Here is a 12,481-nt window from a genome sequence, read left to right on the forward strand (position 1 = left end):
ATTTTCAAGGCCCGTTTATACTCCATTTCACTGTAGGCATTGAACTTGGAGGTGTGGAGGTACAACAAAATTCATTTTTAATATTAACACGCAGCCTTTCTCGTAGTATCTGGTGACACTGATGTCTGTGTTGAGACTTACAACTATCTAATTACATGCTTCAAGACTGTTTCTATACTATGACTCACTGAAACTCTTCCACAACATGCTTTGTTGAGTTATACTGTATTGAGTCTGATATTGGGAAAATATAATCCTTTGGATTTAACAAAGTAAATAAATTTGACATCTCAAAATGAGAAGGTGAAAACAATGTATCACACCAAAGATACGCTGCTATAAAATTTTAGATTAAAAATATACACCATAAACCTCATATACACACACACATGATCATTCAAATATATGTGTAAAAGGTTTCAATTCTACAAGATCCAGAAATCTGAAGTTATACAGATAACAAGAGTTATTGGTATATATCTATATATACATAAAAAAGAATACTTAGCTTAAAAGGGAAATCTTATTACATGCTACAAGAAGGATGAACTTTGACAACATTATGCTACATGAAATACTGTGTGCGTTCACTTTATATGAAGTATACAAAACAGACAATCATAGAAACAGAAAGTAAAGGTGGGTGTTAAGAACTAGGGGGAAAGGGAATTAATGTTTCATGGGCAGAGTTTCAGTTTTGCAAGATGAAAAAGTTCCAGAGATTTGTTGTATAGCAACGGGAATATACTTTACACTACTAAACTGTACACTTTAAAATGGTTAAATAAATTTAAAATGTGGCTTTTATCACAATAAAAATAAATTTTAAAAATGTGTTTTAGAAGATTCTAGAGGATACTTAAAGTGCATCCTAGTCCAACAAAGGATTAAGTTGTCTCTTGGAGTTTAGCAGTGATCCCCAATCTCCCATTTTTTACAGTGGGGTTGGTAATGCCCTCAACAACCATTTCTTTGCATGAAAATTCATTTGGTTACAAAAACCACACAGCCCATGAAGGAATAAGAGTCCTGCACCACCATCTTCAGAAATACTCTGTCAGACAGAGAGAATATCAGCCCCATCTTCACACCCAAATATCAGCAATCTCCAACGTTAGCAGCCTTAAGAGAACAAGAGGCTTAAACAGGCATAGCTTGTAGTATACATCAGTGACATATCAGCTGGGAAATATAACAATTTTTCTTTTAAGAATTACTTGGTTATACATACCAAAAGCCTTATAATTTTATATAAATTTTATATCCAGAAGTTTCACTTCTAGGAATTTACCTGAGCAAAATAACTATGGGTATATACCATAATTAGTTATGAAGACACTCATTTTTCATAATAGGAATTTTAGAAACAAGTTTACTTCTTTCAATTGGCTTTAAAATAAAATAACAGGATTTTCTGAGATTTCAGCTTTACAGCCCCAAAGTTACTAAGCATCAAAACTTCCATAATCATTAGAAAATAACTGTTTAAAAAATTCCAGCATGGGTTTCTCTGATGACTCAGTGGTAAAGAATTCACCTGCCAATGCAGGAGACAGGGGTTTGATCCCTGGTCCAGGAAGATCCCACATGCTAAGGAGCAATTAAGCCCATGCACTACAACTATTGGGCTTCCCTGGTGGCTCAGCTGGTAAAGAATCAGCCTGCAATGCGGGAGACCTGGTTCCACAATCTCTAGGTTGGGAAGATCCCCTGGAGAAGGGAAAGGCTACCCACTCCAGTATTCTGGCCTGGAGAATTCCATGAACTGTATAGTCCATATGGTGGCAAAGAGTTGGACACGACTGAGTCACTTTTATTTTCACCACAACTATTGAGCCTGTGCTGTAGAGTCTGGGAGCCACAACTACTGAAGCCTGAGCACCTGTAGAGCCTCTGCTTCACCAGCAGAAGCCGCTGGAATGAGAAGCCCGCACACCGCAACTACAAAGTAGCCCCTGCTCTCCACAAAAGTCTATGCAGCAACGAAGACCCAGTACAGCCATAAATAAATAAGTAAAATTATATATATATAAAATTCTAGCACATTTTTGTAGTAAATCTAAAAAAAAATAATGCAATACTGAAAAAAGCACCTGTATATATGTTGATTAATAAATATGAGACATATGGTAAGCCACAGCTTAACTTACCCTCCTTAATGAAGGTTCAGCATTAACTGCATTTTCTGGGTGAACCCACTTAGAAGGCAGACCAAGTCCTGAGTATGCATGTGTTCCATTTGGATATTGCCAAATAATTGGATAAAGTCCAAGCTGATTATATGAAGCAGATGGATGGGCTTGTCCAAGAAGATGAGGTGACTGGTGCTGTAACAACTGTTGCTGTTGCTGGTGTGCTAATGCTAAGTGGCTCAAGCTGCTGGCGTGAGCAGTCTCTAGTCGTGGGTGGCCACCAAGTAAGGAGGCAGTAGGCACTCCAGGTAACACAGTAGGAAGTAAATGAGGGTGATGAACAGAATGGTGTGGACCACTAGTCAGAGGGTGAGTGTTAATGGTAGGTAATGGAGTTTGACTGGATGATCCAGCCAGTAAGTGGGGTGCAGGAGTTAAGGCAGGATGATGGGTACCTGGATTTAAACATGTTCTATGGGATGAAGAATGAAGAGGAAAAGGATGCTGGCTTAAGAAAGGTGAAATGTGGTTAGCTCCTGTATCTGACCCAATAAGTGCAGGATCTCTGTAAACTGTAAAATGTTCATTTTTATCAATGATTAGAGGGCTTTTTGTAGTTTCTAATGTACTGCCTCTAGTAGGAACCGGGTGAAAACTGCATCTTGATAACTCATGTTCTATCTTATTTGCTGGTCTTCTTTCACCAGCAGCGTGGCTGTTTGCATAAGTGGCTTTAGACTTTACAGAATCAGGGGAATGGTTGACTTTAGGCTTAACAACTTCAGGCGAGGGATTGGATTTTGTCTTGTGAGCATCTACTGAAGTATTAAGTTTAGATTTTATAGTTTCTGGGGGTGGACTTCGCTTAGGCAGCTTATCTTCTGTGACAGAAACAGCACTTAGAGAAGATAAGTAAGAGACATACTGATTTTTCTCTTTTTCCATACTCAAGTTTTCATTTCCTGAAGAAGCATTCCTTACATTTGATTGGGTTAAATCTACTTTAACTATATCACTGACCCAGTTCTGGTCAGAATCTTGGTTTCCTGTTTCCAAGTATTTTGTATTTGCAATTGAATGTTTTGAATCACTAACATTAGGATCCATTTTCTGAAGTGTTTGAAGGCCAAAGGTACTACTTGAGGTTTCCTGAGCCACCTTTTCTGTGTTAGTGTCATTTGTAATATCAATAACACATTTTGGAGTGGGCGGTCTGGATACAAACTTCTCCTTTGGTAATAACTCCATTGTGTGTGTCTTCTCTGTGTTACGTTCCTGAAGAAGTAAATCACTAGAATTATGATCAGAAAGTGTGGCCTGTTCTGATGAATGGATAATCATTTTTTCTTGACGCTGAAAGTCAACAGACTTCTGTTTCTCTGTTTCTTCATGTTTTTTATCTTCCTGTATTTGATCCCAGGGATGCTGGCTATCTATTAGTGTCTCTTCTGTCTTTTCATTATTCTGAGATTTTCCTTCTTCTCCGTTTATCTTTGAAGTGTTTTTATTTTTCAACTCATTCTCTGGCTTCTGCTCTGAGGAATTATTTATTATTCTCTTATTTGAATTTTCTGAGTCACTACTCTCAGAAAAGTCTGAAACATTGTCGGTTCGCAGTCTTTTCATATTTAGTTTCTTTTCATCCTCCTCAGCTTTCCTTCTTTTGTTCATCACCTGTTTTTTACCTTTAGGATTTTCTAGGAGATTAAAAAAAAAAAACAAAAACAGTTTACCTTTCATATCAATATTAAATAAGCATATTTTAAATGAATTTTTATTTGTTCCCATGCCTTTAAAAGTTGGTGGGTCCTACCTCCTCGTGCTATATAATCATATTTTTCCTCCTTCATCTTCTCTTCATCTGGTATACTGCTATCTGAGCCGTTCCTCTTATTTGGACGAATATTTCTTTGTTGCTGGTGTGAATTCTGTTTTGGTACAGCAGTTTGGGAGTTCATTGCTGGTCTGGGACTATTTGCTTGGGCACGTGTATAATGACCCTAAAAATAATTGACAATGACTATTTACTACCTGATCCTAAGTAATTTAAGGGAAAATATTTTACCATAATCCATCACTAACAACATACATACGTGAACAGTGTTGCTATTTTGACTGGCACGAGACCTTCGCCGTGATGTAATGCCAATATTTTCACCTTTTAACAAAGAGTGAACAACATCATCTAGAAAGGTCATTTGAACCATAGAAGGATCGACATTCTGTGGTTCTAGTACCTAATCCATGACACAAAACAAGAACAAAATTAAATCCAATCAGCTAGCCAATATAATGATAGGTACAATTTCTTTACTGAGTAAAGGTGTTTAGAAATCAGTTTGAGATACCTAATTTGTAAGACACTGTCAGACTACAATAAATCACCTTTAATCATTACAGATAAAATTATCTCCCAAATGTTATGAATGTAACTCTTTCATGTTCTAACCAAAACTTAAAAAGCAAACACATCTATTGCAGGTATACCTTGAAAAACAAGAATTAGAGGTACTCAAGAATATATTGCCAAGTCATAATATGTATTTCAAAAATAAAAAATAATTTTCAGAAAACAGCTGTAAAATAAAACCCTGACATGCCAATGGTTAGGACTCCATGCTTTTACTGCCAGCTCAACCCCTGGTTGGAGAACTAGATCCTGCAAGCTGCGCAGCGTGGCCAAAAGAGAAAATAGAGCATAGGAAGCAGAAAAGGACCAAAACTGTATAAATGAATAGTAATCTTGAGGTTAAAGGAAGAACTATTTTAAAAACTAAAGGCAATTTTGTGCTTCAGTGAGGTCAAAGTTTGTTAGCTTTTAAGGAAATAAATTATACAATTTATTTAGCATTTTGATGAAAATTTTAACCAAAGCATCTGCATTGTTTATAGAGGGAGTTCTTATTTATTCAGATACCCTCCACAATCCATCCAGTCAGGAAGATGCAAATATCTATTTTCTGGGGGGTAAATACAGTACAGCTTTAAAAGATTTGAAATTAAGAATTTAATTTCAGACTGTTGCTTAAAACTCCCTATGAAATTCATATGCTTAACATTCTCCATATTCACTATAAAACTTAAAGGAGTAAAACAACTCTGAAATTGAATGTAAAAAGAACTTTAGAGGACATTTAAGTTTTCATTTGTGAAAAGAAACCATTTGGGAAATATCTTTTATTATTGGAGAGACAGAAAAGCTAAGACTTTAAGAAAGTTTTACCTGACTTAAGGATGAACCAAAAAAAAGACTAAACAATTAAGAAAGTCTGATGCCTCCATTTTAGGGACTGATTTTCTCAGTGCTGAAATAAATTTGGCATCACTATCTTGCTGTAACTTCAAGTGAACTCTATGTAACATCATATAAATGTGAACTTTTTAGGATTATATGACTGCAAAAACCCTAGAGATGGAAAATAGTATCAATCTGTTGATCCACTGGGGGTGGGGAGGAATGGAGTATGTGAATTGTAAACAGTTTCTTTTCCAAATCTGGACTATTTACCTGATCATTCATAACGATCATGGTGCGAGTGAAGAGATCATGATGAGTAATTATGCCAGTGAACCACTGGGTGGCAGAGTCTTGTCTATATACTCTCACTCTGTATCCATTCAAGGAGTAAGGACCTTAAAAAACACAAAACCACACATCATACACGACTTCATGGATGAAATGAAAAGGTAATGTGGAACTTGATGTACGAGCCTTTTAGCTGCTAAAACTTTTACCATAAGCAATTACAAATTTTGATTCCTGCAACAGTTTGGAAAAGCTGCCAAAGTCTTAAAACATGTAGAAACTGTTAACTGAATTTATGACAATAAAATGCCATACTGGTGTACTTTTGGATCAAATTCACATTGTAAGACAACAATATCTGTATGTATATATAGGTATCTTTCAGAAAATAGGCAATGATTAAATAATAAAAGATATATGCATATATCTGTATATATTTAAATATGTCAACACAATGGAGATAAAAATGTCTTCAATTCACAGGTACTAAAATGATATCAAATATTTGAAAGTTTAAAAAGAATTGTGAGGGAGGAAAACTGGTATACTTTATTAATGATAGTATTATACATTAACAATTTACAAAATGCTTTCACGATTTACAAATGCTCATTTAATCTTCTCCAACTCTGAGGTGTTTTCCTGTTTATAAACATTAAGAAAGTGAGGTTGATAGGTTAAATAAATTTTTAAGTGAAAGAACTAGGACTGAATTTATTTTTCTGATTCCTAGGATGATGCCTTTTCTTCTAGAATTAAGACATTTAGCACATCAGCGAATGGTTTAATGTTTGCCAGTTTTTAAAAGACTATGCCAGCAACAGTCTAAATATATCAAATTAACAGATCTGTAAAAAGTATTCCATATTACTTGTAAATTAAACATATTCATACCTATAATCAGTTTTACAAAATATAGCCTTAGAATTTCTAACTATGGAAGAAATAGACTCCAAATTAGTTTTTCTGAATGGAATATTGAAAAAGCTTACAGAGAACTCCAAATACGCCAATTTTCAACTCCCATCAGGACACTACCTTAACGGTCTTGTTCTACCACCAAACACAAGCAGGAGTCAGCCTCAAATAATTCTGCTTAGGATGGAATGGACTATTGCCTTAATCATTTCATCTCTAAGAATATGACAAGGAAAAAGGGTTACTTAAAAAAACAGTAGCCTGGCGTCTTCAATAAAGTGCAAAGAAAGAAAGGAAGAAAAAAAAAAGAGAGAGGTCATATCAACCAGTCAATTTGTGGACCTTTTTTGGGTCCCGGATTAAAAATAAATAAAAATCAAGCCTGTGAAAAATCAATGAAGACATTTATGAGACAAATGGAAACTTGAACCTGAGTAATCATTATTTGAGGAACTATTAATTTTCAGCACAACAATAGTATGGCATCTGTTTAAAAATAGAACACAGCAATGTCTTAAAATTGATGGAAATAAATAGCAGTATAGATGGGGCAGAATCTATCAAGATTTTATTTTATAGTCGTTGGGGCTGAGAGAGAATATTTCAGTGAACTTTTATGTGCCTATTTCTGTATATGTTTCAAATTCTCCATATTAAAAGTTTAAAAAATATTTAGCCTAAGAAGAATGTATAAGTAGATGATTTGCTATTAAAAAAAACATTCAACAAAAGGAAGCCACAACTCTCAGATTATCTCCATTAATGCTTAAATTAAATGGCATGGAAGCTGAGGCTGAGATAAACATGGGAATTTAACAAGATTACCTTTTAAAAACAATCAACCAAATATTGAAACTGCATGTCATATTGTTCCAGTTTCAGTTCAATTTCACAAAAAGCTTATGTTTTCAATACATAGTTCTACTGACAGGAAAAGAAATCATTTAGAATCATAAAATCTCAACTGAAGACAAGCTTATATCTTACTAAAAAAAGGAAATAAAACTAAGACTAGTATTGTGGTCATTGCTGAGGAAGGCAAACTGAAATAAGCCATCTTTATCAGATACTAACAGCATTCTTCAAAGGAAATCAACTGTGGCTCTGGGCAATCCTCCACAGAAAACAATGCTTCCTTCTCCAGGAAGGACACACCTACAGCGTCCGTAATACGGAAATTTTCCTATCAACAAAACACCTGTGTGGTTGGAATTTTATTCCAGGCATTTAGCTCAAATTAGTAAACTAGCGAAGATATCAACTTCCTATTGAAATTATTCTGATTTTGCTATTATTTTCTGGGGCCTGTATATAATTGAAAATATTAGACTGGGTCTTCTATTTATACTGCATGTAACTAAACAACCAAAAGCAAACAAGAAATTGCCCAGTTCAAAAAACAAAAAAATTAATGCATAACTCAAAACAGTTACCTTGCATAAAAATCTCCTGAACCTTTTGTTCCTTTACCCAGACTTTCACTTCTTCCTGAAGTTGCGGGTTGTCCCTGAGAACTGGGTTTAGGCTGTCTATGTCGTCCTAGAATTATAGATTAAGAGAAAGGTCCATGTTACGCTGTCCTAACATTAATGTTACCAACCTTCCCTCCTATATGTTCTAAGGACTGAAGAAAATTCCTTTATCTAAATGTATGCAAAAATGCAAATTCATAAATTATAGTTCATTAGCAGTAACATAACAACAGAGCCTAAGAAGTAAATCCATGGTAAGATTTGATCTTTGACAAGAATGTCTTAAGGAAAAATTTGAAATGTACTAATGTGCTCTCTAACTGTAAGCCTTATATAAGTCACCTTTTTAAGAGTTTCACTGTTAGAAGCAATATACAAACCAAATAGCTTCAGGTCATCTAAGGTTGGTAGCAAACAAATCAAATTGAATCTTTTGGGAAGCAATATATACATACATAGATGAGTTGTCCTCTACACACTATACCTAAAACATTAGGTTCAAACAAGTCATTATTTGACAAGACAAGCCACTGTCTTGATTTAAACACCATCAAATTCAGTTCTACTCAAACTCATCTGACCAGTAACTTCACTGATGAAAAGTTTTATTTTTTCAAGCCAGTGTCAAAGCATCCAGGCAATTTAAATTACATTATTGATGATATTATCCTCATAACAGGGTGGATCTAGACACAGAAACAACCGGCTCTCTCCTTGGAGTGAATCACACAGTCACATGGTTTCCCACAATCTGCTGGCCCCCCGATGGACTCTCTGACATTCTGTTCTCTCTCAAAGCACTTCTGCTGCTCCTGCATGTGAGACCAGTGGCAGGGGACCTAGAGTAGAGCTGGAAGAACAGAGCAGCACTGTCAATCTGGCAGCCCTTTTCAAAGTGGACGAGCAGATCATGGGAACCAGTGAACAAAAAGGTGCTACAAGAGGAAAATTCTATCTGGTGATAAAAATAATCCGGCTGTTTGGAAAAGCCAAAAAGGGGCTGAGGAGTACAGAGAATCCCTAATCAGGCAGGTCATATTTCATGTTTTAACGCTTATCCAAGTAGAGCACTTTTCTTCTTACCTCATCACTGCTTTAAGGGACCACTCTGCATTTCTCGAATAATACTGTGGTAAACACTGATATTTTGTTTATACCTAGTGAACACCAACAAACAAAACTATAAGACCTTTACACTTATCACCTTTGCTCTCCTTGGAAAATATACAAAAATGCTCCTTCACAGCAGAAGCAAATACTGGAGTGGAAAGATGTTACACAAAAAAGTAGGTAAAATCTGTCATGGGGGCGATGGGGGAAGCCCAGCCCATGACCTGTCTTCCCTTTTGTAAAGAAACTTCCTAACACTCCCTTTTCTCCATTCCACTTTAATAATACACTGCGCACTGTGTGAGTCTCATTACCTGAGTAACAGAAAGTACCATGGGGAGTGTAGACGCTAACCCTCTTGATGCACACGAGGTGACAGTGAAGTCCATGACAGACAAAACACAGGAAACTTTCTCTTTCCCAAGGAAAACAATGACCATTTCCAGACAGTTCCGACCGATACCAAGTTATTTCTCACTTTATCTTCCATACACAGATCCAAACTTAACTCCTTGGAGTCAAACACTAATCATTTTCCTAAATGATGGTCCTTCAAGTGTTTGAGTTACGGTTTTATGTTTCCACAGCTTGAGTCTTCTCTTGTTTCAATGCCTATCTTTATCATAATCGTTCTTCTTACTCTTATTCTAGACATTTAACTGGCATGAAAACGATGAGTACATAGAAAATTCACACAATTACATGGGTATCACAGCTGACTTACATGAAATTTACTTTTAGGGTTCTGCTGCCAAGCCTTTATATTTTGGGGAGGGGAATGGTATAAATTGCTATTAAGGCAGCACTGCCAATGCTTTGTAGACAAGTACAGGTAGGATTTATAAAATCAGTTTCCTATACAGAAATTTTTATAATTAAAACTACTGACATGTAAGTTTTGCTCAATATTTATATTTATTCAACAGGTTAGGCTTCCCTGGTGGCTCAGCTGTAAAGAATCCAACTGACAATGCAGAAGACTCAGGCTGGACGCCCTGGAGGAGGAAATGGCAACTCACTGCAGTATTCTTGCCTGGAAAATCCCTTGGACAGAGGAGCCTTGGTGGGCTACAGTCCATGGAGTTGCAAAAGTGTTGGTCACAACTTAGTGACTAAACCTTTTTTTTTTTTAAATTCAACAGACTGAAAAAAAGAGCTACGTTTCCAAAATCATTAGACAGCAGTTATCGTCTCAATAACGACCCATTCATTTCTAAGGAAAAAAAAGTATACTATTAAAAATTGATAGTATCAGTCTGGAGAAGGCAATGGCAACTCACTCCAGTACTCTTGCCTGGAAAATCCCACGGCCGGAGGAACCTGGTAGGCTGCAGTCCATGGGGTCGCTAAGAGTTGGACACGACTGAGCGACTTCACTTTCACTTTTCACTTTCATGCATTGGAGAAGGAAATGGCAACCCACTCCAGTGTTCTTGCCTGGAAAATACTGGGGACTGGAGAGCCTGGTGGCCTGCCGTCTCTGGGGTTGCGCAGAGTCGGACACGACTGAAGCAACTTAGCAGCAGCAGCATCAGTCTACTTACTCACATAACCTTATATAAGTTCAAATTTCTATGTATCAATTTCCTCATCGTTTTAAGCAGGGTTACTAATATCTCTTTTCCTATTAACGAGTATGTTTTTACAATAATTTAAAAAATTTTCAGAAACTAGTCTTAACACATTCAATTCTAAATTAACCATGGTACTGACATGCCATTTACATATTTATGAGTTAATTATGAAATTAATTAAAACCCATGAAAATTATCCCAATACAACGCCTGACTATGATAGTCATATTGCTGCTGGAATCTTTCTCTACACATAGTGCTTTGTAAGTTAGAGGCATTTTCATTGTTCTTCAAATTCTTATAGCCTGGTTTCAGTTTTGATTCTCAGATGCACATGATTACATTTTTTTTCGCCTTCTGTCTTGTCACCAACCACTCCCACTTGATGCAAATATATCTGGGGAAAAGGCCACATGATTTTTCTTGCTCCACTCAATGCCTAAGGACACCCTGCTTCCTTTACTTGCATCCCACAGACAATTTCCCTTCTCCTATTCACTGCACCAACTCTCTCTGGAGTTGATGAGATTATGTTTATCTCCCTATGTACTCTACCTATCCTGAATGGTATGTCATTGTCTTTGCCTTTAAAATCCTTTCCCTTCCTCTCTTTAAATAATGATGGGGCTAAATTATACCCAAAGCTTGCCACCTGATGTGAAGAACTGACTCATTGGAAAACACCATGTGCTGGGAAAGATTGAAGGCAGGAGGACAAGGGGACAATAGAGGATGAGATGGTTGGATGGCATCACCGACTCGATAGGACTCTGAGCAAGCTCCAGGAGTTGGTGATGGACAGGGAAGCCTGGCGTGCTATAGTCCATGGGGCAAAGAGTTGGACACGACTGAGTGACTGAACTGAACTGAATGTAAGCTCCTACAGAGCAGGGACAGTGTTTTCTGTATGTTCTCTATTGTGCTTGAAAGTGAAAGTGAAGCCGCTCAGTCGTGTCCGACTCTTTGCGACCCCATGGACACCAGGCTCTGTCCACGGGATTTTCTAGGCAAGAGTACTGGAGTGGGTTGCCATTTCCTTCTCCAGAGAATCTTCCCGACCCAGGGATCGAACCCAGGTCTCCAGCATTGTAGACAGACGCTTTACCATCTGAGCCACCAGGGAAATCCCTATGACAGTGGGAAGCAGTCAGTCTTGATGCTAAGAGTGAGAAACTGAAATCTTCCCCCACCCCAAAAAGAGGCCTTTCTGTAGAACTGTAGTCACCATTACCATTTTAAAGAGGCTCACAAAAGAACAAAAGATCAAATCTTGTTAAGAGTTTTAGCAGGTTGCCAAATGAAGTTTCTCCCCCCATTTATTGACCTAATGTTGTGAGAGTATAAAAAGAAAAAATGAGATACAAGGCTATAATGCAGACTCACAGAGAAGGGCACCATAATCATGGATTACTAATAAATATTCATTATCTTTGACAGAATGTAACTAACAAATTCAGCTCTGCCTTGAGCTTTTCATTAACTGCAATTACCCCCCAACAATTTCATATTATATAACTAAAATAACATGTATTCATTAAGCTCCTCTCCCCAGATAGTGAAGGAATAGCACTCTCTGTGAATCTTCTTCATAAACTCCATCCAATGTATTAATTACACAAGTTACAACCTCCAGCAAATGACTAATGGGAAAACAAAAAAATCAGTGCAACAAGATCTGTTGTACTAGAAATTTATATAGAAAATATGGGAAAGTTCTAAACAATGCCTTAAGTGAAGTTCTGGACTATT

General features: G+C 36.8%; 1 protein-coding gene across 11 annotated transcripts in view; it reads right to left on the reverse strand.

Annotated features, from left to right (window-relative positions):
• JMJD1C (jumonji domain containing 1C) overlaps positions 1-12,481 on the reverse strand; it is a 317,595-nt gene that overhangs the window by 41,493 nt on the left and 263,621 nt on the right. For 5 of the 11 annotated variants that reach the window (XM_025285105.3, XM_006054759.4, XM_044942165.2 and 2 more), the window contains 5 exons: positions 8,010-8,115; positions 5,641-5,765; positions 4,226-4,369; positions 3,946-4,132; positions 2,151-3,829 (listed from right to left, as the gene is read on the reverse strand). In XM_025285105.3, the coding sequence (XP_025140890.3) occupies positions 2,151-3,829; positions 3,946-4,132; positions 4,226-4,369; positions 5,641-5,765; positions 8,010-8,016 (2,142 nt within the window). In that variant the 5' untranslated portion in view covers positions 8,017-8,115. Of the gene's footprint in view, positions 1-2,150; positions 3,830-3,945; positions 4,133-4,225; positions 4,370-5,640; positions 5,766-8,009; positions 8,116-12,481 lie in introns of those variants that run through there. The other 6 variants (XM_025285106.3, XM_025285107.3, XM_006054761.4 and 3 more) reach the window with 5 other exon arrangements.

Source organism: Bubalus bubalis, chromosome 4 (assembly GCF_019923935.1).
Source record: "Bubalus bubalis isolate 160015118507 breed Murrah chromosome 4, NDDB_SH_1, whole genome shotgun sequence".
NCBI lineage: Eukaryota > Metazoa > Chordata > Mammalia > Artiodactyla > Bovidae > Bubalus > Bubalus bubalis.